Genomic DNA, 27,260 nt, shown 5'->3' with positions numbered 1-27,260 from the left:
GAGGAATGGTTAAGTGAAATAGGACACGTGGATGTTGGGCAGTTAAGAGGCAATGGGCTAGTGAAGTACCGTACTCAACTCACATGAGTCTGGCACGTACACAGCTGGCTGAGAGCCAATCAGGCTCAAGGACACGATGCCCTTGAGCGATGGGGACAGTCCCTAAGGCGGGACGGTGGCTAAAAGAAGGAGGAACTACCTGAAAAGAGCGGGAAATGTTAGCCAATCCTGAGCTTAGTTTTTGCAATATGTATGAGTTGATTATGTTCAAACTAGATAAAAGGCGACTGAGCTATCCATTAAAGTTGAAGTTCATTGTTCACTCATATTGAGCGTCTGTGTCTTCCTTCCGTCGACAACATTTGGCGCCCGAACAGGGACCTATCTGAACGGGAACAGGGACCAGTCTGAACGGGATTTGGACACTGCTGGCAGTGATCCTGGGCCACGTGTTCGACGGAATAAGGGAGGAACTGGTCCTGCAACGCAGCCCAGGAGGTGGAAGGGACAAGAATCCCCGCACCCGCGTCGGGAAGGTGAAAGGGACGTGGAGTCCCCGCACCCGGGAGAGGATCCCGACGGTCACGCGTCGCCAAGGTCTGAAAGGTGAAAGGGACAGGAGTCCCCGCACCCGCAGCTCGGAAGGTGGGAGGGAGTCCCCGCACCCAGGATGAGCCTATAAAGGGTCCCGCCGGAAAAGCGCCACCGAGGTCTTTGGAAAGGCTGTAACTGTATATATAAAGGTATGAAAAACAAGCGGCGTATAATTTGCTCAGATGCTTTTTAGAAAAGCGGAGTATTTTAGATATAGATTGTAGAAAAAGATTTGCCAGGGTTATTAGCATATGCAGTAGCGCAGGGTTGTTTTACAAATCCTGATACAGTTTTTTGAACAAACAGAGTGGCGTAAATTTGGAGATAAATTGTTTGGTGATGTTATTAATGATATTAAGTCTGCTAAAAAATTTATTGAAGCCTTGGAGAACAGTCACTAGCGCTTTAGCTACACATCAGGCTGAGCAGAGAGTCGCTGTTGCCGCTACAGAGCAACTGGGATTGCCGGGAAGTGCTGGAGCTGGGCATTGCCCACTGCCGCCTTCAGAGAGAATGATAACGCTGCCTTGGGGCTACGGGGCAATGGGAGCCTCCCCACCCCCCTCAGTCACCGCCACGAGCAGCGCTGCACTTGGAGTTCACCGTGTGGCGAGTCGGCACAGAGCAGAGGGACGGACATCAGGACCCTGCAGCCTGTCTGACGTAACCATGGAAGCAGCGGCGGCTGTGCTGCTTCTCTCTGGCATGTTTTTGATCTGTGGAGACCGTGCATGGCAAGGAGTACCAGCCAATGCTTTTGGAGGACCGTGTTACCTAGGGCGACTCACACTTTTCACTCCAGATTTACACTCGTGGCAGAACTCGACAAGGAGCAGAAGAATTAAACGAGAACTAAAAACTTTGGGTTCTGACTGTAATGATGATGTAGAATTGTGGGGTCCAGCAGAAAGATTCTTTGCTTCTTTGGTGCCTGGTGTGGGAACTGCACACGCTTTGACTAACATTAATAAGCTTGCTTGTTGGGCTGTTAAACAATCAAATGTAACAACACAAGTTCTTTCTGAAATGTCACAATATATGGAGAGTCTAAGACATGCTGTATTGCAAAATAGGGCCGCTATTGATTTCTTACTGCTGGCTCAGGGACATGGGTGTGAAGATGTAGAAGGAATGTGTTGCTTTTATCTTTCCGACCATGGTTAGTCAATTCACGACCAGTTGAAATGGTTAAGGGATCATATGCAAAAAATTGTAGTACAAGATAGTTGGTTTGAAGGTTGGCTTAAATCTGTTTTTGGGAACATGGGTGGATGGGTTTTGTTAGTTAAAGAGGGACTTCGCTTTCTACTTATAATTATATTGATTATAGTTGCTGCACGTATAATCTTTAACTGCCTAACTAAGAAACTAGAGCAACTCACAGAGAAGGTATTTGTAGCGCAAAATAAAAACGGGGGAATTGTGGAGGAATGGTTAAGTGAAATAGGACACGTGGATGTTGGGCAGTTAAGAGGCAATGGGCTAGTGAAGTACCGTACTCAACTCACATGAGTCTGGCACGTACACAGCTGGCTGAGAGCCAATCAGGCTCAAGGACACGATGCCCTTGAGCGATGGGGACAGTCCCTAAGGCGGGACGGTGGCTAAAAGAAGGAGGAACTACCTGAAAAGAGCGGGAAATGTTAGCCAATCCTGAGCTTAGTTTTTGCAATATGTATGAGTTGATTATGTTCAAACTAGATAAAAGGCGACTGAGCTATCCATTAAAGTTGAAGTTCATTGTTCACTCATATTGAGCGTCTGTGTCTTCCTTCCGTCGACAACAGGTCTCCTCACAGACAATGACATAGGCAAAGCAGAGATGCTTAACGCCTTCTCTGCCTCTGTCTTCAATGCCGATGATGGGCTTCGGGACCCAGGGTGCCCTGAGCTGGAGGACCGGGACGGTGGGGATGACAAACTCCCAACCGCCCCTGAACGTGTGCGGGATTTGCTACTCCACCTGGATCCCTACAAGTCCATGGGTCCGGATGGGATTCATCCCCGGGTGCTGAAAGAGCTGGCAGACGTCATCGCGGAACCTCTCTCAATTATTTTTCAACGATCCTGGGAATTTGGAGAGGTCCCGGTAGACTGGAAGCTGGCACATGTTGTGCCGATTTTCAAGAAGGGTCAGAAAGAAGACCCTAGCAATTACAGGCCTGTCAGTCTCACGTCAGTGCCTGGTAAAATCATGGAGAAGATGGTTCTCGAACTTACTGAGGTGCACCTGGGGGACAAAGCAGTCATTGGTCCCAGCCAGCATGGGTTTGTGAAGGGTAGGTCCTGCCTAACTAACCTGATTTCCTTTTACGATAAGATCACCCGTATGGTGGACCAAGGGAAACCAGCTGATGTGATTTTTTTGGACTTCAGCAAGGCTTTTGACATGGTTTCCCATAGGATCCTACTGGACAAAATGTCCCCCATACAGCTAAATAAAAACATCATACAGTGGGTGAGCAATTGGCTAACGGGCAGGGCCCAAAGGGTTATGGTAAATGGGGCTGCATCAGGCTGGCGGGCGGTCACCAGTGGGGTCCCTCAAGGCTCCATTTTACGGCGGTTACTTTTCAATATTTTTATAAACGATCTGGATGTAGGAATAGAAGGTATTTTGAGCAAGTTTGCTGATGACACCAAACTTGGAGGAGTTGTGGACTCGAATGAGGGTGGAAAGGCCTTGCAGAGGGATCTGGACAGGTTGGAGAGCTGGGCGATCACCAACCGCATGAAGTTCAATAAGAGCAAGTGCCGGGTCCTGCACCTGGGACGGGGAAACCCTGGCTGCACGTACAGACTGGGCGATGAGACGCTGGAGAGCAGCCTAGAAGAGAGGGATCTGGGGGTCGTGGTAGACAGCAAGTTGAATATGAGCCAGCAGTGTGCCCTGGCAGCCAGGAGGGCCAACCATGTCCTGGGGTGCATCAAGGTCAAGGGAAGTGATTGTCCTGCTCTACTCTGCGATGGTGCAGCCTCACCTCGAGTACTGTGTGCAGTTCTGGGCACCACAGTATAAAAAGGACATGAAACTGTTGGAGAGTGTCCAGAGGAGGGCTACGAAGATGGTGAAAGGCCTTGAGGGGAAGACGTATGAAGAACGGCTGAGATCACTGGGCCTGTTCAGCCTGGAGAAGAGGAGGCTGAGGGGAGACCTCATCACAGTCTACAACTTCCTCGTAAGGGGGTGTCGAGAGGCAGGAGACCTTTTCTCCATTAACACCAGTGACAGGACCCGCAGGAACGGGGTTAAGCTGAGGCAGGGGAAATTTAGGCTTGACATCAGGAGGGGGTTCTTCACAGAGGGGGTGGTTGCACACTGGAACAGGCTGCCCAGGGAAGTGGTCACTGCACCGAGCCTGTCTGAATTTAAGAAGAGATTGGACTGTGCACTTAGTCACATGGTCTGAACTTTTGGGTAGACCTGTGCGGTGTCAAGAGTTGGACTTGATGATCCTTAAGGGTCCCTTCCAACTCAGGATATTCTATGATTCTATGATTCTATGATTCTATATTGCTGCTTAAGTAGGTAGCTAAAAATATATTATTCACATATCAAAGGCAGTGGTATTTAATAAGTATATGCTGCCTTTGGACTCTGGTCAGAATCAAAGCAGCAGAGGGAAAAAGCAGTGGAGCAGAACAGAGAAGCAATAGAGACTCCTTTCCAGTGTAGGACTGAGAAAAAGGAGTCAGGACCAACAGTTTCAGAAATAGCTTCTTTGCCTAACAGTCTGCAAACACCAAGTTTAGAAATTCAGGTTTTCTCTTACATGATTATCATTAGGCACAGACACACTTCCATTTTAACATACCTGATGTCTGGGGTACACAACCCAAATGAGTGTGTGAACCATGTTGATAAGAGTTTGACTTACCAAATTTAGGGTTGACCTTCAAACCTTCACGTTCTCTCAATGCACTAATACCCTTAGCTCTCACAGTAAACCTGCATGAGGTAACTACAGTGTTCAGACTTTTACCTAATCATGTATTCCAGGGTGTAAGTGCCTGTGAACTTCAGCAACAGCCACACCAATGAGCTCTTGCAAGCTGCAGTTGCTGCCCACCCAGTGGCAAGCAGAGCCTGTTGTTCACAGCCTTTGGACCCCCATGCTTCCTGCAGCATGCAGCCAACCATCCCCAGATGCTCCAGTCATCTGGAGTCTTCTCTGGACACATCCCAGATGAGGGACAGGAGCACAAGCTGTAAGCACTGCTGCCCCAGAGCTGCTCAGACCAGCACGGTCACTGCCATGCCAGAAGCCTCACGTATGGGATTGCAGGCTAATTATGTGCTGAAGTTAGCAAACAGGTATTGTCAGTAAACGAAAGTGTGTTAAATCAAATGCAATGTTCTGTGGGATGTATCTTACCTAAAAAGTGCAATGATGCAGGGCCATCCCGAATAATACCCTGCTATTAGACAACCCAGCAAGTAATGAGGAGCTGCAAGGTCAGGAATAGCAGTTTTGCAAGTTTACGCTGCCTTTCTGCAGCAGTGGAGCCAGGTAATGCTGCAAGACCCTCAACTGCCTTACTTGATGCTGTCACTGCTCAGCTTACAAAACTTGCAAAATGCCAAGGTTTTCCATATATCCATATTCCCAATACTAATATCTGAGATTCTATTAATAGACTTTGATACAGCCATTGCTAGGCAGATGTATGTGCTAGAAGACAGAATGTATCTTAAAGCATTTACAGTTCTTCCATTGTGCCTTCTTTCCTCAAAGCAGGCAGGCAGGCATCTATTCTCTCAATTGTTCCAGCATAGGCTGTGAGCACAGCCCACCAGAACAGCTCATCTCCGTCCTTCAAAGAAACCACAGCAGTTACTGCCTTGCAGATCTCCATTTTGCCACTAACATTTTACCATTTGGTGAGACTGTGATTAAAGGGACAGTTCTCTTTTTCCTGTATTTGTAGATTCCTCAGCTGTTCAAAGCTGATGCTGAAACAGCTGATTAGAAAAAGAACAACACTCCAAAAAGCAACATTCTTCAAAGCAGAGTTACATGTATTCACTCTGATCAGAAAGAAACACATTTTGAGGTAGAGTGAAGTATATTGTCAAGTAAATAACTGTTCTAATGCCTACCAAACACAGTCTCAATCACAGGTTGGATGATTAATTGCTCTAGGGATTGCTCACAGCATCGTTTTTAATAAACTAAACCACTTTCTCACAGGCATTGTGTAGAACAGAGCTTAAGTAGTATTTCTACCCTCCATTCTCCTTCAGCAGGTGCATGAACAAAAAAGTTAAGTGGAACAAAACCATTCCAAAACCTGGACCAGAACGCTTCCAGGCTGACAGGGTTTGGATATCGAACCTAAATCTATAGCTGGCTGATACTGAGTTTAGCTATGAAAAAAACAAAACAGAAGTTACAACATCTATTTGGCAGTCACTTATGTGAGAATGTTTCTCTTTTCAATTGCCTAGCTGAATAGAAACAGACAGTACTAGATAATGTTTAGGACTCTTGTCTAAACAGCATTTACCAAATGGAAATCATCTGGAAAATGTGGAAACATGCCTTTTCTGTACCCTTGTTCTTCTGTGTGAGAAATTAGGAAATGTTCCCAGAGAAAGAACAGGAACGATCATTGAACTATGACTAACAAATACATAAATAATAGTAAAAAAAAAAACAGAAAACACATATATTTCAGGAATTTAGAGTAATTAATTCTTACATGTACATGATACAAAAGCCAAGCATTAAAGGCAATTTCATTCCAGTCACTCTTAAATGGCTATGCAAGAAAAGTAAAACATTCAGCTGTTTACCCCTTAGAGCAGATAATAAAGTTGTGCCTTGTCACACAGATTCATGCAGTAGGTTCATACAGAAGAAACAAGCTGTTCAGACATTTTCTTTCTTATGCTTTTGTACATTTTACAGCTCTCCTAATTGGCATCTGTAGTATTTATTTAGAAAACCAAGAACATACACATTTTTATAAGATTAAATTAACACTATTTTTATCCTATGTATAATACACTACATAATACACTGCACAATACACTACACCTTTGAAAACCTTATAGTTGTAGTTAAGCTAAATAATAACCTACTGCTATCCAGCTGTTACCATAGTGCCCAACTGAGGCATTTTCTTTAATGAAATTGGGACAAAACATTCTGATTGTTTCTTTATTCAGGCACGAGGCGCAGTAGGTGACTTAAGACTGCAGCTTGACGTACCATGGCTTTGCGGTCATAATTATTTTTCTTCCCTCCTTCCTTCCTTCCTTCCTTCCTTCCTTCCTTCCTTCCTTCCTTCCTTCCTTCCTTCCTTCCTTCCTTCCTTCCTTCCTTCCTTCCTTCCTTCCTTCCTTCCTTCTTTCTTTCTTTCTTTCTTTCTTTCTTTCTTTTTCTTTCTTTCAATTTTACTTTATTTGAATATTTAGAAAGGTAAATGCCAACTTCTAAAAATAACAGAAGGAAACAAAATGGCAAAGGAAAACTCTGTGAATATACCTATTCTGATTGAGATGGAAATCTCTCTGTAATTTTTGGAAATGAGAGAAACATCCTAGCTTTTAAAAGGGTCTCTGACTCATTTATAGGAATTGTAGGATGCTCATGACACTTTTTCAAGCACACAAAAGCCTCATGAAGGGGTGAAGAATAAACTTTAAAAGAAGTTGTGTAGGACTGCAATATAGATATTACTCTTCAGCCCAGGAATTTGTCATACTTCAGCTAATAACAGGTATTACTAACAAAGATGAGCACCATATAAGCAAGGATAAGGCAAAATTAAGTATGACTTTATAGCCCATGATTGAGGACTATTCTTTGTTGATAATATATTAATCTGAAGAGGAAAATGTGCATGGTTATTTTTAAAACCACAGAATCACAGAATGGTTGGGGTTGGAAGGGACTTCTGGAGATCATCTGCTCCAACTCTCTTTCTGAGCAAGGTCACCCAGAGCACGTTGCACAGGATTGCATCTGAGTTTGTGCCCATTGCCTCCTGTCCTGTTGCTGAACACCGCTGAGAAGAGTCTGGCCCCATCCTATTGACACCCTCCCTTCAGGTATTTATACAGATTGATCAGATCCCTTCTTAGTCTTCTCTTCTCCAGACTAAACAGGCCCAGCTCTTAGCCTCTCCTTGTATGACAGATGCTCCAGTCCCCTAATCATCCCAGTATTCCTAAATATTTTGCTTTGCCTCCATTAACTCATCATAATGTATGAATGATTATGTTTTAGGGGTTATATGTCATGCATCTTTGATAAGTAGAACATATTTTATGTAAATTCTATCACAAGGAGCTTTCTTTAGTACTTCAGAAATACTGTGGAACCAGGCCAGTCTCAGAGAGGTACTGCAAAGGGACAGGAGGGAACAGACACAAGTTGCAGCAAGGGATATTCCAATTTGACTGAAGGAAAAAACTCCTTGATGCTCAAACACTGGGATGGGGTCCCAGAAGAGCTGTGAAATCACCTCCTTGGAATAATTAAAAACTGTCACATAAGGCTTTGAGCACCCTGCTTGAACTTTTAGGCCTAACTTAGAGCGGGGCCTTGGAGCAGATTGCCATCAAACGTCCCTTCTGAATGAATGATTCTGTGACTATAAAAACTGTAAAAATGTAAATGGCTGATATAAATGTATACATATTTATATATAATAGATACTAGAAAATCTGCAATAGCTAACTTGTTCACAAGAGAATTTCTAAAGTATAACTAAAATATATTTTAGCCAACTGCGAAACAGCTTAGATCTTTTTTTGTTTGATTTTTTCCTCATATCTATTTTAAACTGGAAAAAAAAAAACACAATAGCTTTGGTAAAGTTAATGGAAGTAATGGAAAGCAGATTGAGTCTAGAACAAATATATCTCTAGACCACAAGTGTACTTTTATATACGCTTTTCACTCCTTGATGATGTAGGTATAAATCTCTTTACATATATATGTATCTATTTAAACATATAACTATATGTAAGTTATATCTATATAGATATATAGATATATTACCTGGTGGATGAGGGAAAGGCTGTTGGTATAGTCTGCCTAGACTTCATGAAGGCCTTTGATATGATCTCACACTGTATTCTGGAGAAGCTGGCAGCCCATGGCTTGGACATGTACACTTTTTGCTGGGTTAACAACTGGCTGGACAGCTGGGCCCAGAGAGTGGTGGTGAATGGAGTGAAATCCAGCTGGCGACTGGTCACCAGGGGCTAGTGTTGGGGCCCATCCTCTTTAATATCTTTATTGATGACTTGGATGAGGGAATTGAGTGCACCCTCAGTAAGTTTAGAGATGACACCAAGTTGTGGGGAACTGTCAATCTGCTGGAGGGTAGCAAGGCCCTGCAGAGGGACCTGTACAGGATGGGTCGATGAGCAGAGGCCAGTGGGATGAACATGGGTTCAACATGGCTCAGTGCCGGGTCCTGCAACTTGGCCACAACAACCCCATGCAGCGCTACAGGCTTGGGGAAGAGTGGCTCAAAAGCTGTGCAGAGGAAAAGGACCTGGGGGTGCTTGTTGATGCTTGCCTGAACACGAAGAGGCAGTGTGCCCAGGTGGCCAAGAAGGCCGACAGCATCCTGGCTTGTACCAGGAATAGCGTAGCCAGCAGGACCAGGGAGGTGATTGTCCCCCTATACTCTGCTCTGGTGAGGCCACACCTCGAGTGCTGGGTTCAGTTTTGGGCCCCTCACTACAAGAAAGACATTGAGTTTCTGGATGGAGTGTGTCCTGAGAAGGGCTATGAAGCTGGTGAAGGGCATGGAACACAAGTCCTATGAGGACCAGCTGAGGGAACTGGGGTTGTTTAGTCTGGAGAAGAGGAGGCCCAGGGGAGACTTTATTCTCTCTTCAACTACCTAAAAGGAAGCTGTGGGGAGCTGGGGGTCGGTCTCTTTTTGCAGATAACTAGTGATAGGACTACAAGGAATGGCCACAAGTTGCACTAGGGAAGATTTAGGTTGCAAATTAGGAGACATTTCTTCTCAGAAAGAGTAGTCAGGCATTGGAATGGGTTGCCTAGGGAGGTAGTAGAGTTACCATCCCTTGGGGTGTTTAAGGAAAAGTTGGACATGGTGCTTTAGAGACATGATTTAGTGGGTAATATTTGTGGTAGGGGGATGGTTGAACCAGATGATCTTAGAAGTCTTTCCCAACCTGAATGATCCTATGATTCTATATGAAACAAGAAAAATATAGTGCTTCATCTGATGATACTTTCTGAGAAAAGACTTCATTTTATGTGGATTTATAAGAAAACTTTACATAATACATAAACCTATGCTCAGCTAGTATTCTTAATTATTTTTATTTAAAAAATGAAAAAAAAAGACATTTGGAACTGAGAATTGCAATGCTTTGAAAATTGTTAATAATTTTGAGATACGTATTAATATATTTCAGAAGAAAAACAAAATCTCAGGACCTGACTTTGCAATTCTTTACATAAAAGGAAAATTTCACTTATGTCTAGTCCTCAAGTTTCAGCAGATAAAGTCACTCACCAGCATAAATGTTCACAAATGGGGTTTATAAATGGATTATAAATATATTACAAACTATTTACCACTGAAGAGAATTCCAGTACAGAAACACCTACAGATAATGCATTTCATTTACTGTGAATGTTGCACCATTCATCACAACTTAATTACCCCACTTATGGCAAATGAAATGTATAGAAAACATAGCAAATATAGTGATGCTGACATGGTACATTTTTTTTAATATAATTGGCTGTACTTTAATCCCAGGCCTAATTATTTAATTATTTAAGCATTTAATAAGCTACTTAAGTAACAGCCCAAACTTTACAATAATGAAATGCTCTTTTAATGAGTCACCATTGAATGACTGATCTACAATACTCTTATGGTTTTGTTGTTGTTGTTGTTTGTTTGTTTGTTTGTTTTTTAATTCTTTTCGGTGACATTCACATTTCGGTGACATTCACAAATCTTTTTATAGTTCCAACTGCACTTTAATATCTTTTAAAATTGGCTTTAATGTCACTAACGGTTGTGATCACTAGCTAAACTGTAAATGTTATATAATACTACTCATTTATTAGGGCTAGATGGCATTGTACTACTCTTACAGACCTAGTCCATGGGCCATTTGCTACAAAAGTCCACAGATCTTGAATCACTGTAAAAATTGGCACTGCACTGAAGTCTCTGCATGAAGTAAACATGCATATATATATATTTATATATAGATTGTTAAAAAATAAGTTCATAGCGCTGGCTGAGAGGGAAGATGGCATTTTTAGAGAAATTCTCTTCTATTCATCACTATCTGTCAAGGGATCTAAGGTAGAGGTCAACAGATCTAAGCATTTGCAGAAGCAACAGTCATTATTTTGTATGACTATGCAATACTGAACATTTGTCTCTTCTCTACAACTGAATAATTTGTATGCTTTAAAGCCATATTCAGTTATGCAAGCCTATATTTCAGTTTCCAATTATTTGTCTGTTAGGTTGTTCCCTTGTCAAATTACAAAATCCAAGTAAAAGAGAAGTTGGAGTTTCGAAATCTATAGTTGTGACACTGCTGCTGTGATATTTGCATTAGTATTGGAAGACAAAAACTTGTTAATATGAAACACTGTTATAATGAAAATAAGCGTAAGGCCGCTATACTGACCTGATATGGCTTTTCTTATAACCTATAACCAATGATCTTGATAATGAAGTGATCGGCTTCTAACAAGAAATATATCAGCAAGCATGAGTATACACTTTCCATAGATTTTATAGCTATTACTTATTACTAGTATAAGCTCAGTTAGATTTTCAAATCGTTTCTGTCACATATATTTCTACATTGTGTGTAATAACTACATTTATCTTCAACCCATTCTGTGATGAATATCCTTTACAAAAGTAGTTTGGTTTCCTTGAATAAACTTGGGATGTAATCTTTTTGCTCCTGCAATGACTAGATGTCTTTAGTCTTCTGTTATTTTCTCAATAGTCTCCTTTCATCCTCATCATGAAGGTAAAATTCAACTTGTTCACATTCAGTCCTTGCACAGTTTTGGGAAGACATAATGTGCTGCCCATCCAAATTAAGTATTTCTTAACTTATATATCCTTGTTAGCAACTGAAAGAAATTAAGAAAAGCTTGGGGAGACTTGCAGGGATGTAAAACGTCTAAGATGGGCATGCGTATTAGGGATCATCTATGTAGTTGTTTGCTGTACATTTAATAAATATCATAATTTATTAAAATATTTTATCCCCAATCTTGTCAAGGGGTAATGAAAAATATTTTAATTTTCAAAATAGTGCCCAAACAGGAATCGAAAAGCTAATTTGGTCATTTATTGGTAAAAAAGCTGTGTCAATAGATGAAGACTATCTGCATTTTATTCTGAAAGACAGAACCTCTACATCTTGCAACATGGTTTACAAAGGATGGTTCATCATTTTGGACACGGGTCCCTGCATTTTGAGTAACTAGGGTTATAATTTTTTGCAGTTCCAAATAATTAGGAAAACTGAATGCATGCACACACACACGTACTCTTTTGTTCAGTGCTTTCCAAATATGTAGAACTCGAATGACAAGTAAAATACCCTGAAAGACTCATTGAGGGTGACTTAAGCTTCAGGTGCATTGCATTCTGAAAATTGTATCATCATCTTTGTTTCTGTTATATTCTTTCCTTTAAATTCCAGTTTTGTGTGTTGGCCCTCAGTTGGTCGGCCATTCTAACTTTGTCTGTTTTGCTCGTGTGACAGTGGCTCACAGATCTGTACAAAGCTATGTGGTACTTGCACAGCACCTTGCTTTGGGTCACTGTCAATTAGACGAGTAAATTGCTTATGTGGAAAGCCACATCTGAAAAACGTTTAATCTATTTGTTGGAATAAAAGACACGAGCAGATTGTTTGCGTGTGCTTGTTAACTCGCACCCTTAAATTGAGTCTCTTCTCTGTGACTCCAGGTGAAGAGTTATCCCCAGCGCTGTGATGATTTTGGGGAACAGCAGTTCAAAACAACGGTTTTGGGGAACAGTGGCACAAAGGAGTCCTTCATACCCTTTCCAGAACATGCTTTACTTTCTGAAGACAACTGAATGTATTACTGCCATCAGTGAATCTGGAATCTGAACTGAGAGCCTACGATATAGGACACAGCCCACAAATTACGTTTCGCGTGCATTTAACACTTCTAACAAGCCATCTCCGCACGATCCCTTAGCTCCGTCTCTAGAAGTCCATGGCCTACATTAATTTCCACAGAATTACCGAGGGGCCCGCCCCTATCCGTCCTGAGCCACCCTTAAGGCCGGGGGCCGCTGAGCAGTGCCCACAGCCGCGGACGGGAGGAGGCTGCCTGAGAAGCCTGCAACCTGCGGGAGAAGCGCTTGGGGACGGGGCCACACCCGCAGGGGGGCGAGGCCGCCCGTTTAGGGCGCGGCCTCGCAACCGCGCATGCGTCATGGCTACGAATGCGCCGTCTCTCAAGGCACAGCTCGAGTGGCTCCCGTCGTGCCCCGCGGCTCGCCGCGTCCCCTCTGACCCGCGGGCGCTGCTCCCCCATCCGGGCTCTCGGCGGCACACGGGGAAGATGGCGGCCGCGCTCCCCGCCGAGTGGATAAAGAACTGGGAGAAAGCGGGCAAGAATGAGTTGTGAGTGCGGGGCCGCGGGCCTGGGGGGGCAGGGGGGAGAAAAGAGGGGGGCCTGGGCCTGAGTGCGGCTGCGGGGGGCGCTGTGGACTTCCCGGGGCCGGAGGGCCCAGCCGCTGGCCCCCTGGGCCCGGCTCCACCGCTCGCTGCCGGGCCTCGCCGAAGCTCGCCCCCGCCGGCTGGGCCTGGCCCGCCCGTTGCCCGAGCGCCCTCTTCCTGCGCTGGGCCGGGTTAGCGGGTGCCAGCTCCTACCCTCCCCTTCACCCGGGAGCCTTGTCACCGCCACGGCCTTTCAGGCCCGGGCCTCGGCCCCCGTTCCGTTTTACTGCCCGTTGGCAGGTGGCGGGCGCTGCGTTCTGCGGCTCGCTCTAGGTGGGGTCAGTTGGCCGGCCCCAGTTATCCTGCGAGGTAACGCCTGGATGCCGGAGGGTCTGGCTGCGGCTTCCCAGAGCGATCTGGGTGTGCTAGGGGCTTCCTTTTCAGGGCTTTCCCTCGGTTTGTCTTAAGCAATCGCTATTCGGCAGGTTTGCTAGCCATGTTGCCTGCTGTGTTCCAGGGTCGGGGGGTTGTTCACCACTTCGTCAATTTCTTGTTATTACGTTACCTTGAACGAGAGTGTCCTATTTACCAACCGCATAGCTGTAAATGCTTAGTTTTTTTTTTTATTTTTTAAATTCTTCCATTTGGTTTTGCTCTTTGTTGTAACTAAAAAAACATCAAGTTTCAAACATAGGCATTTGGAGGATCACTATATGAGATACACTTTTGGATATTCACTACTTATGTTATTTTCTCTTGTTCATCTATTTTAGAAGGTTGTACAGCTAGGGTAATGATCTTCCCTATGCGTGAAGAAAGAGGTAGCGTTGTAGGGAATAAACAACACAGAGGCTCTCTGCACAAAACTGTTTTCCTCAGACCCTCCATTCTGTAGTGAAGGGATGCCCCTCTGTAGCCATTGTTGTGTTTGAATTGTGCTAGAACAGTTACTGTGTTGTCATGTCACTTTAATGTGTTTTGATATGAATGATGCAAGGTGAGCAGAAATCTGTTCAATAGCTGGATTTCTGACAACAATAACTTACGTGTTCAGGAGCCCCCAAAGGATGCTGAAGTTCATTTTGATACCCTTTCAGTCTCTCTCATAAAACTCTTGGGTTTTATGGCAATAGCTGAACGATATTTAGGCAACAAGTAGAGCCTTTTTATTGAATTTGAGTGACTGAACAACAAAGAATGAAGTATATAAATGGATACATCTCTTAAAAATGCACAAGTGGCTATAATAAAACAGACCCTGGGTTTGTATGGTGTTATTTTGTGAAATCCACTTGCTAGTCTCCTTCTATAATGGTTAAGTCATTTTTTGCCCTATGTATTTCAAATATGATGATGATTTTTGTAGCTTCGTTGTTATGGATATGGAGACTGAATGAAGATTGCACGAGGACAGAAATTTTATAGTTGATTTGGTAATGATGGTTGCACTATTCGAATTGAATTCTTGGAACTTCAACAGTGGAAGGAACTTTAGGCCATGCTAACGCCTCCCATTTCCCCTCCAGTGGTACTCTGTACAGATGAACAGGGAGAAAATGATAACCTGCTGTGGGCCAATAAAATAGACTAGATTCCTGTATTTGTGGCATTTATTCCAAAATATTTATTCCAGATACTGCTTAAATGCAGTTCCAGACGTGGTTTTATCAGTAGTTGGCAGAAGAAGCCATCCATTTTAAAGGAAATGTGATTGCTTGGATAAGGGCTATCAATTTTTACAGTGTTAGTTTTATAAATGTGGAATATGCATGAAAGTATTTTCTGGAAGCAAAACAATGTATCTGTAGCCAATATCTTAGACAACTTTTTACTAAACTAAGTTTTCCTGAGAGTGCTTCTTAGTGTTTATCTTTCTTTTTCCAAAGCTTTTAATCTCCTGTTTTTCTGGAGGAATATAAAACTGTGATCTTTCTAAAATGAACCATTTAATAAGGCAGCATTCTGGAGGCGAAGTAGTAGTGACCATTTACTTTGTAGGAATTGTTCTAATACTTTTTTTCAAAGCTGTACATGCTTCCAATTTAATTAACCCAGCTACCAATGTGTAATAATATCTAATACAGATACATGAATGCAGATCATGTGCTAGGTTCAAGCATTCTTTGTTACCAAAATGAAAAATTGGTCAGGATGTGGTCACCTTGTATCTTTTTTTCAGGCCCTTCTCTGTCTAAATACACTTTATTAAATTATCTGTATTTGTTTTGCTATTGCAAAAGAGAGATGGAGTTGACATCTGTGTGATTGCTTTATTATTCTCATCAGTCTAGACTTCTTCTAGACCTATTTGTGTACCCATCTACTGTCCTTTTGTATTTAAATCACATCACTTTCTCTAGTGGCTTCCACAATAAGGTGTTCATCTATGACTGTAGGCCATTGATAATGCACGCGCAATCATGCAATGGCAAACACTTACTGTTACAGGGATATATTTTCTTTTTTTTTTGTGATGGATCAAATGCATCGAGGACCCTTCAAAGGGGAAGTCCAGCCAAGCACACCACTGAGCTTGCAGTTTCTGCACTATCTTAAATTGCAAGATTAACTGGAGAAGCTCAACATTCTGCGAATGTGAAATTTGGAGACCTCTTTGAGGCACTCCCGGTGTGTTACTTTGCTTGCATGAGGAATGTCATACCATGAGGAGCAATTAAAGGGCTGAGAGTCAGGAACACAGACCTTGGTTGTAGTTGTGCCATTCTGACTGCAAAATGCAATTGATTGTGCACAACAAAAGAACTACCCACATCAGTTGAGTTATGCATATACTTCCATATTTGCAGGCACATGCGCTTCATGATAATTACTGCTGTAGACCATGCGTGGGAGTGTAACTGAGTATATAGGACGTTGCGTGTGAGTTGGGAGGCTTAAGTTGGGTTTCTGGCTCTGCTATGCCATCTTGTTCTATAGGTGATTGACACAGCTTCACGGTTCCTGTTTAAACAAATCTACCCAATCTTAGTCCAAAACAAATTTGCTTTTGAGACTGATTTTTCAGAAGTGATTCTGTTTTTTTTTTTAATGTTTAGTTTCTAGGTTATCCTGTTATCTATTGTATTTCAAATTTATTACATAATTTTATATTCAAAAGGGATTTAGGTTGTGGTAGAATGGAGAAGTTCTGTGTCCTAAACATGTAGAAATGAGCTCCAAGGTTAGAATAATAGAATTTTCAAGGGAGCTTTTAATGTTTGGGATATTGAACTGAAACTGACAATTTTCCATTTTCTGGGCATTGTTTAGGAGGAAAAATACTGTAGTGCCTTTTTTTTTTGCTTGAGTTTGTTACCCATACTAATATTGATGGGTTTTATTCTACTAAGGAGACAAATGTTCTGATTTTTAACTTAGGTAGTTGGTTAAGACTAGATGTAATGGTTTGATGGTGCTGGATGGGAGGGCTTCGGCCTGGTCTTCATACCTCACTGCATCATTGACTTTGGTGTTTATCTGACCTCTTGGTGAGCTGATTCAGCTTGCAAAGTGGCAGACGACTTGTATCTTAACTAGTTTTCCACCGGGTTTGTCAGTTGAGTTAACTGATTTAGCTGAAATGAGAGCTAGAACTGTGTGACCAAGGACAGAAAGGAAAGGATGAAGGAGCTGCAAATGTGTGCTCTTGTTTCTCCCCAGCGAGCTGTGAAAGAGCTGCACTGCCTGCCAGCACCTTCAGGGAAGGTCATCCACCTGCAGAGATTGTCTACCTGTATGGGAGAATATAAGCACAAATATTAATTTATATCCAAATATGAATACCAGTGCATTCTTTTCTACCACCAAAGTTCCCATGTAGACCTAAGGAAATTTATTATCTCCATCTCCCAAATTTTTAAGTTATTTTTTCAAATGTAATTAAAAATGGAAAGCAGGTTGCTTTACAGGCTGATCTTTAGTGTGACTTTTTACATTGATCAAACAGGTCCTATGTTACTATGAAGTTTATATGCTAGTATTTTGGTATTGCTGGAAATGGGATTGGAAGAGGGTTACAATTTGTATTTTGTATTAACATGTACTTCAGTGAAATCTTCAGTCCAAGCAGTCAGGGCTGTTGCTACTGCAACCTATGTGATGGTATCATTTTAAGTCGTAGGGGTCATGATGTGCATCTCGGTAGATAATTTTGTAGAATCAGTTGTTTTACATTCCTGTTATTTGCATACAGAGCTTAGAAATGAGAGCAGGGTAACTTAATGGAGGAGTAGTCATTAAGATGTAGAAAAATCTGACTTAAATTAATACTCCCAAGAACAGCAGGGAAAATCCATCCACACTTGAAAAGTAAGTGCATTTACAATTCATGAAGAATAAAATAAACATACAGTCCTCTATTTTGCTGTGTCTGTTCAGGTTATTTCAAAACATGTTGCATTTTGTTCAATAGCATTAAGAACATCTTAGCCATACCCTCACTTTTGCTGAGCTTGCATGTTTCTGCTGATTACATTATACCTATATGTAAAACTGCACATTTTCCAGTTGTTTTTAAAAGGTGCATTTACCTTGTAGTTGCTAAATTCTGTCCTTTGATTCCTGGAACAGCTGTTTACTCCTGCTAGAGAGGTAATAATCTGTACAGGATGCAAATAGAATGAGTGATGGATTGCTACAGAATCCTTTACAATTTATTTTTCCATGATAAGCCTCTATAATAATTGTACATACCTGCTTTATTAGATAATGTTGTTTAAAAAAAAATCGCTCACACAGGAAACTGTAGACTTACATAGCTTCTTACGTAGGAACACTAGCTCGGATACTGTCTTCCGTTTTTGCATGTGAAAGACTTACGATGAAAAATGTGAAGCTTGATTGAAAACTTGCAAATATGAAGGAAATTCTTAGGATTTCCCTTAGTGTCTGTAATTTGGTAGGCAAACAGCTACCTCTTTTGAATGCTGTTGCTTTTTAAATGTGAAATTGTTTCTGAAGCCTCATCCTGTAGTGAAAATGTAATGGGAGAGAGAAAATCCTCAGCAGCTTGGGTTGTGCGTCTGTTTCTATGCCTTCTGTGTAGTGAAGCCTACTGCTATAGAAGCATTTATTTTATAATGCAATGGACTATTATTTTATTGCAGTCTGTGTGGTGCTTAGTGTAATTTTTACATGGCTGATATTTTTGAGGGAGACCTTGATGGTAGCCAAGAAGTCATCACAACAGGTCTTTGCAGCCTATCGTGGCTTCTCTTGGTGATGAGAATTTGCACTTACAGGTAATGTTCTGTCTCATCAGTGCAAAGACTGCATTTGGAAGACATGCAGGTGGTTTAACAATTTTGCAGGTCAGAGATTGGAAGTGACGGCAAGTCATAGAAATAGATGAACACTTCCTCACTGTCTAACAGTAGGTTAGTGCTAGCACTTCTGTGGCTCCTTAGGTTTACTAATATCACCTAGCTTTCTGACTTTTCTATGTGTAAGCACATGTAATGTTAGGAAGCATGTTTTTTTGAAGTATAAAGGCCCTATTCCATATCTGATATATTGGAAGTCTTGTATTTCTTTGCTGTGTAACTCCTCTGAATAAATGTTTATGAAAACTAAAATGTAGTCAGGTATTTAAACTGCCGGAGTTAAAATTATTTTAGCCAGAATAACAAGAGCCCTGAAACATATGCTGGTTATTCAATGCTAATATCCTAATATCTATATTTTTTGTTTTCTTTTACTGCAGTTTGCAACTGTGTCGCACTCTCAGTGAAAACAAAAGCCATGATAATGTCGGTTTCAGAGGTAAGCTGAGTTTGTTTGTTTGTTTTTCTTCAAGTTAAATGAAAAGAAAGCCTGGAAACAGTTGATTATGATAGCCATGTATGTATCTGCTTCGAATGTTCGTATACATTGGCAATTAATGCATGCTAAAGGAAAATCCACACCTAGATTTGTCTTCAAATGTCCAAGTGATCTCTCATCAGGACAGTAGTAACCAGTGTTAAGGTCAGCTAGTATTTGGTTTAAGTTGTAGAAAATACAATTCCATTTTGCAAACTCAATATACCACTAGATTTTGTTCTAAAAGCAAATTATGTAAGTACTGATACCTGCAAGTACGATTGAGGACTGCAGAAAGTAATTTTTACAATACCTGTGTTATAGACACTATCCCCTTTGTTAATGAAAAGCACTATTGTCCTCAAATTTTAAATTCTCACTTCAGGAAGTCTTTTTGAAGTTTTAAAGAAAAACTACATTTTGATTTGCTCTGCAGATTGTATTGGGAGAAAAGCTTCCATATTGCTAAGACAGCAAATGTTGCTGTACTGTTTAGGTGGTGATTTGAGTTCTTGCTAAAATAGTCATAGATGATAGGAATAGTGGAGAAGATAATTTATATTGAAATGTTTTGGTTTACAAGTAACAGTAAGAAAGAAAAATCTGTTTAGCAAAGCAAACTGGCTATTCCCAAAGCTTTCTAAGAATGTTCACCAGATGTTCATTATTCTAGACCAAGGTTGGCAATTCCTACGTTTTTTTCTCTTTCTTGCACTTGCTGTCAGAATCTAAGATCCAGTGGGAATGGCTAGATACACACAGTAGCTGTTTTGAAGAAATTAATAAGACAGTAGAAAGGGTTGAAATCCTTCTGGTGATGGGCAGAAAAACAAACAAAAGAATCAACTGAAAATATTTGTAGTTTGGAGTGAAGTACAGAGTTGCTGACTGCTGAGAACTTGAGTCCACATAACTAGGATCCTGTTGAGAAGAGTACACTGACACTTGCACTTCTGCCTTTTAGTTCCAGAAAGACATCTGTTTAAGTCCAGTATACCACAGGCCTGTGAGGCCAGGTCAGGGTTGGCAGCGTACCTGCATAACAAATTCTCCCCACTATGCGAAGCCACTTGCAGAGAGACAACTAAGGCCGTGATTATGGCTGCTTTGGATTCATTGTAAATCTTTGAATTTGGTACTGCCCTAAGCTGTGCTGTTGAATTGGCCTTCAAAGTGGTAAGGGTGTTTTATGTAAAACTGATGCAGGAACCAATCCTACTATATTCAGGTCTTGTGCAACTACTGTTCTTTGCCAAAAGCATTGTTATAAGTACAAGTAACATGTCTCTATTTATTATCATCTGTATATAGTAAAATGACAATAGTCTGCAGGCCCCAAGTTATTAATTAGTTGGTTTAAATTATTATGATAATTTAAAATACTAATGACTTCAACTATTATGACCATTGGAAATACTATCTGTTGAGGAAAATGTGGTATAATTGTAAATTGAAAACATGGGATTTTAATTTTTTCATACATTAAGAAGTAGATCAACATTGCTGTTTGTTAAAGAATAATCCTTTGTAAGTTTACCATAGCTGTTTTTGCAAACACCATATTTAACTTCGCAAGATTTTTCTCAAATGCACCTGTGTTTAGTATTTCAGTGTAATATAAGCTTTTGTAAAACACTGTTCTTTGGTTGTGAGGGATTTCCATAAGTGGTAGTAGTAATAAATCCTGGTTAGACATTTTTTCCCAGTTAAATTGTATTTTCTGCTAGAGAAATGGCTTTTGAAAGTATATCTGTTACAAGATGATGAAGAAAAAATTCTGAACTGAAATATATAATATTCACGTGAATTGTAAGTTGTCTGTTAAACCAACTGCAAAGACTCAAGTTGTTATGCTCAGGACTGTAGTTTTCCATCCCATTTTACTGTTTTCATAAGCTCTCAGGAAAGTAGATCATATCTTACTGCCTGATTATGCGAAGTCTTACACATTGATGCTCAGATTTAATCTGTCAGCATCAGTAAAATAATCCCTATCTTCAAGTCCTCTTTACCTGTCAAGTGTCTGAAGACTACAGCATTCTTGTACACATGGTTTTGAAAGTTAAACCAAGGATTACCTACTGCATTCTTTAATCATCTGCTTTGTTTCAACAGATATCCAACAGGTTTTGTATGAGCTTGCATATCATGTTATCAGAGGAAACCTAAAGCATGATCAAGCCTCTAATGTTCTTGGTGATGTTATAGTAAGTTTATATTTGTTTTAATTGTAGACTTAAATATTTAGTTAAAAGGTCAGAATGAAAATCAAGCAGGATGGTATTTGAGAAACTTGTTTTTTACATCTAAAAAGTTGTCCTTGTCAAGTCCTTTTTCTTCATTTCTGGGTGAAGTGTCTGTAGGCTGTTAGGGTTTCTGTTTATTCCCTCCTTTTGTGGTGAGGAGTAGTTCTGTTCATTTTAGCATAAATGAATGAATTTTTTAAGGGCATATGAAGACTGAAGTTTTTCATAAATGCTAAAAATAGAATTAACTTGCTTATGCAGCATGGCAGTGATGCCACCTACTGGTTTTTGTAATTTATATTTTTTACCATTTTACTATTGAGATGTTCAAGTCCCATGACCATGGTTAAAATAATGCTCCTATTCAATGCTGTTGTTTTTTATTATTGATGTATATTATATGTAACATTGGGGTGCAGATATTTATATAGTGTAAATATACTGTTCAATGTAATTTTTTAAGTTCCTTTCATACATATAGAATTCTAATCCTTTCATCTTCTGCATTTGTCATATTTATTGTAGAAGGATACTGGAAATTACAGGAAGGAATAACAGCTTTTCTAGAGAAGCTTTAGTGTTGTCATTTTTTTTCTTAAAAGCTGATTCTAATTTATCTGCATCTTGCTGTGAAATTTTTGAGGGTTTTTGCTTAATATAGAGGCTTTGACAAGGGCAAATATACCTAAGAACTTGTTCTCCCAATTAGTTATTCCTGGATGAGTGCAGACCTGTGATAAGGGTTAACTAACTATCCATTTATAATTTTAAGAAAAAAGCCTGTTACTGGTTTGATGCCAGGTTTAATGCTATAAATCAATTACCCTTCCATATTAAGCAGAAAGGTATTCAACAGTAGGATGCCTTCTCTAGAGTCACTGTTTTCTTTTATGTAACAGAACTATTTATTTTTTTTAAGTGTAGTTACTGGAATTATTGTATTTATTATGTGTGTTCTTTTTTCCTTGTTAGGAGCTTCGGGAAGACATGCCTTCCATCTTAGCTGATGTATTCTGCATATTAGGTGAGTTGTGTTCCCTTCCTTTTCAGCATTGTGATAGATTTGGAAAAATACATGCTTTGTGAATTTAATTGCTCACTTCTTCAGGAAAACTCATTAAATCTGTAAAGCATTACTTCTCTTTACAAAATGTTTGTTGGTTCTTTCTCGGTGTATCTGTATCAAAGTTCTTAGTGTCTTTTCTGCTTTGTTCTGATACAGTTCCTATATGTTCACCTACTAAAGGCAGTGGAAATTGATCAGACAAGAAAAGTTGAAGTAGATAGTTTAGAAGAATGTTGGATGCTAGCTAATGGAGTCAGTGATTTAATGTAGTTATCATTCTTATAAATATTTTAAATTGGTGCATAATCTTCTGTTCTCAGAATGCATTCTGTAAATATTTCTATCTGCATTGTCATCGTTAGAGAAATGGAGCTTGTACTAGCTGTCCAGAAACCTAAAGGCAGCTGGAATTGCTTGCCAAGTTATTACCTGCAAACGGAGCAGGCTTTAAAGATGTATGCCTCTTGTTCTGGTAATAACTTCCAGATTTTTGTGTTGTATAATGTTGATCCAAAGCTGTTTCTGGTGCGTTTTTAGAATTTTAATCCCAAATACTTTTTCAGATCATACTTTTAATTTCTTGTTCTATGTCCTTTTGTTCTTTTCAGCACGTATCAGTGAATTTTGCTGTCAGTCTCTTCATCACAGGCAGTAGTTTGAAGGTGTCTAGGGTTCTCTGGACAGTCACAGACTATCAAATTTGTATGTGCAGCCTCAGTTCTGTAATACTCAACTGATACATTTTTGACTACTTCATTCACAATGTTTCACTCTGTGTTTGTATCTTTTTTTCTTTGTAATAGTTTTTATGGTGCGATATTGTACTGATATCCTTTGCTGGGTTATAATGGGTTAGAGCTGGGTTAGAAAACTGAATGGGTTGCTCCTTGAACTTAAACTGTTTGAATAACTGAAACTAGTGTGTCTGCTTCCCCCCCCCCCCCCCCCCCCCCCAATTATGTAGACAGCTGCCCTGCATTTACTAGATTTACTAGCAGCAGAGAAATAGTATGACTGGGAGCTAAGTTTACTATGGGGACAAATAAAATTTGGTATAATTTCTTGCTTATTTTTCCATGAGTTTCCTCTAACACTTCTTCCACTCTAAGCTCTGTCTGCTGCTACCAGGATCCATTTTTTCCCCCTTTAATGGAGCCTTCTCTCAGTTACTGTGTCTCAGTGTATAAGAATTTTGGTTCTTGTTTTTATCCTCTAATCTGTATTCCTTTAAACTAATTTTTTTCTTCAGATTCTTTGTGGCTGAGATGCTTGGGTGCAGGGGTCTGGACTGCTCTGGCATGTCTGTTTCCTCTGCTGCTACCCTGCTACATCATTGTTTTCTAGTCTGTTCGGGGGTCTCTTCCTCTGATTTTTGTTGTTGTCACTTTGTGGGTCTAGTTTTTCTGTGTGTTTTTGTGCTCGTGTCTGTACGTACTTATATTTGGTGATGTCTGCCTTTTGATTCTTTGTTTATGGAGTTTTCCGCTCCTTTTGCAGCTCCTTGCTTCCTGTAATGAAATGTTTTCTGTTTTTCTTTAAGTTACTTTAGACAGGCATGCTTCCTTTGTTTTATGGCCTCTCTTCCCACAGGAGTGAATTTCTGAATTGCATTCAGTTGTTGACAATGCAAAAAGAATGGAAATACAGAATTACAGCTAGTAAAAGACTGCAGACTGGGCAATAAACAGCAGTTACTCTAAAGACAAGGGAAAAGAGAGTAGAACAATGTGATATTAGGGCTAGGGTCACCCAGTTCTCTTCAGCAATTTGTATTTCTATTGTTTCCTGCTTATTATTCATTCTTAATATTTACCATAAACCTCATTCCAACAAAGAAAGGAAAGAATTATGATTATGATATTCCTCTGGTTTCTATTCTACCTTTTTGTGGGATTTGTGCATGTGTGATGTTGGTCATTGAAATATTATGGGGATCTCAAGGTGAATAGGTAGCTGCAATGTTACAGGCGGCTAGTGTGTTAAAAACAAGCTACTTTGCATTGTGTCGTCATGAGCATTTAACATAATAGTGAAGAATAGAATAAACTTCTAAATTCCGTGAAGATAACAGGGGCAAATTTCCACAAATACCATGTTTTTTATCCCCTCTTCCTTTATTCTAGATATTGAAACAAGTTGTTTAGAAGAAAAAAGTAAGAGGGATCATTTTACTCAACTGGTCTTAGCCTGTTTGGTAAGTTCAGTTGCACTTACAAATTATTTCGGTAAAAGTATATGGTAAAATCTGTTTTAAAAAAAAAAAAAATAGATATTCTTAAAACTACATTGTTGTAGTTCGGTTTTTTGAGGGAGTCTGTTAAAATGTTTCAACAGCTTGAGAAATTACACACAAATAAGTACTTTTTTAGCTGTTTTGTATTGCTGACAAGATAGTTCAGGCTGAACATGTTTTTAATTTAGACAACGGTGTAGGTAGAGCTGTTGTTTCACCAGATAGACCAACCTTTGGGTTCTTGTTTAAAGGAATTAACTCACTGAGCTTGTTATTTTCTCTGCTGATTTCAGGAAAAAATTGTGTATGTACTGTTTCTTATTGACTGTAGTTCATAACATATGGCTAAGCAGTTTGAATGCTGATAATATTCTTTTATTGCAGTCAGTCTGTTCCTTCCTGTGGATTGAAACTTTTCATTTGTATCTTCCATATTGTTAGTCTGGTCAGGGAGGTCTCCTTAGGTTAGCTTTATCCATCATAGAAAAATAAATTACAATTTTATTTTATATATATATATGTATGTATGTATCTTGGTAACTTTTGTTCTTGCTGCTGACCTTAAGTTCCGATGCAGCTCAACCAGAAAAATTTATTTTGCCATTTTCAAAAAACATCGTTTTAGTTTTAATGTTACAGCCATTTGGACCTACAGATTTACTGTAGCTCAGGATTGTAAGATGCAAAGCTGCTTGTATGTGAGTAGTTCGTTTAGTTTCCTGTTTTTAATGCAGCGCAAAATATTTAGGGACATCCAGGAATTCTGTGACCAAACAAACTCATGCAGTAAGGCTGCTGCATTGTTTGTTTAATGAATACTTTTTGGATTGGGGAAGAATTATAGCATGAAGACAAGAAATGGTGAAGTGAGCACTTGCAGATATGATACATGTCATCAGAAACAAACACTGTTTCCAGGAATGAGACGTAACACAAGTAACTTCGATCCAGAGTTCTGTCCTGCAGTGTGAATTTAAACTTTAAATGTTCCTAAAAGCATGTATGCTGATTTTCTTCTTGTTTCCTTAATGAGAACTTAAAAAATAAAAAAATAAAAAAATCATAAAATATGTATAAGAGAAGTATTGGCAGAACGTTGGGAATCAAATATCTTACTAGACTGATTAAGCAGGAAGTGGTTAAACTTCTCTCTGTATTTTTCAGCTATGTTAGCTGACTTGGTACTTCTTTCTACATACCTTTATCACATGCGTTATGGGTAGAGTAATGTAGTCTCATTGTTTGAATCATTTAAGGAAGTAGTTTTGAGAGAGTGTAAGTTTCCTTACCTCTCGGTTAAACAAATGTTGCTTCTGAAGTACATTTTGTTAAATTTCTCCTTTATGCAACCTACTTGTGCCTTTTGAAATTGCATTCCTAGCCATCTGGAATAAGCTTGACTTGTAGGAAAAATCAGTGTAAGAAAATAAGGCATTTTTTCAGAGTATGAGAGAGTGGGTTTAAGCTTCGTAATATGCAGTTCTTGTAATAACATCCCTAGATACTAAGCAGTGTATACTTTGTAACCAGCAGTTAGACTCTACAGCTTGTTTATTCAAGGTGTTCGCTATATAAAACGTACCTCTGTAAAATTCTAGTTTTAGTTCAGTTTCTCAGTTGTATTCACTTGTAAATACATTCTGTTTCAAACTTAGTATGAGGGTATATATGTATGTTTCTAGGTGTTCATAACTGGCAAATCTGATGTGTATTTTTGGTCTTTTTTTTTTTTTAGTATCTTGTATCTGATACTGTCCTAAAGGAGCGTTTAGATCCAGAAACACTGGAATCACTAGGACTTATCAAGCAGTCTCAACAGTTCAATCAGAAATCTGTTAAAATAAAGACAAAGCTATTGTAAGTTTTGGGGTAAGGGTTTTCTAGAGGGTGGGTGGGGAAGGGCAATGCTAATTAATCTGGTAACAATGTTTACTTTAAAAAAAATGTTTATTGTATTAAAATACTGTCTTTTATTTAGGAAAAATGTTTCATTGCACTCTAACAAGTCACTGACAATAATAGAACATCATTAGCCCTCCTACATTTCTCAAGCATGTGAATGCTAAAACCTGTTTTAACTTCTTATTGCTATGACCTTTTCTTTGCTACAGTTATCCTGTATGTACAGATTAAATACTTTTTATTTTTATTTGTAATAAATGTAAATTTGTTAAGTATGAGCAAATATTTTTTTACTGTTACATCAGTTAAGCATGGGTATATGTATTTGATGTTCTCATAAATAAGCAAATGCAGTTATGTTAATTTTGGCAACACTATAGATTTTTGTGAATGTATATTTTGTGCCTTTGCATCCAATGCTTCAGTCTCTATATTAAAGAAGAGCATTTAAAACTAGAATAGGTCCTTACTCACAGACTGATAAGGTGCTGAGCAGTTCTTCAGTATAGCATGTAAGAACAAGCTTTATTGTTAGTGCTAACAATCTAGCTTTTAAATGGTCTGAATTTGAAATAAAAGAGATGGATTTATTTGAAGAATACTTGCTGCCTTGCAGATACTTGTTGTACTGCATTATCTCATTTTTGCAATAGCTGATACAAACTGCAAGTTCTTGAAAATGTATTTGAAGTTCACGTTTTGTATAGCAAGTTTAATATTCATAAGAACATG

General features: G+C 39.7%; 1 protein-coding gene across 2 annotated transcripts in view; it reads left to right on the top strand.

Annotated features, from left to right (window-relative positions):
* The first annotated feature begins 13,121 nt into the window (after positions 1-13,121).
* THOC2 (THO complex subunit 2) overlaps positions 13,122-27,260 on the top strand; it is a 53,610-nt gene continuing 39,471 nt past the window's right edge. For both annotated transcript variants that reach the window (XM_084293982.1, XM_084293981.1), the window contains exons 1-6: positions 13,122-13,246; positions 18,984-19,042; positions 21,197-21,288; positions 22,300-22,351; positions 24,517-24,587; positions 26,362-26,483. In XM_084293982.1, coding sequence (XP_084150108.1) covers positions 13,185-13,246; positions 18,984-19,042; positions 21,197-21,288; positions 22,300-22,351; positions 24,517-24,587; positions 26,362-26,483 — 458 coding nt within the window. In that variant the 5' untranslated portion in view covers positions 13,122-13,184. The remainder of the gene's footprint in view (positions 13,247-18,983; positions 19,043-21,196; positions 21,289-22,299; positions 22,352-24,516; positions 24,588-26,361; positions 26,484-27,260) is intronic.

Source organism: Netta rufina (genome assembly GCF_964035555.1).
Source record: "Netta rufina genome assembly, chromosome: 12".
Classification (NCBI taxonomy): Eukaryota; Metazoa; Chordata; class Aves; order Anseriformes; family Anatidae; genus Netta; species Netta rufina.
Note: the sequence above shows the minus strand (reverse complement) of the source record. Positions and strands in the feature narration are given on the sequence as shown.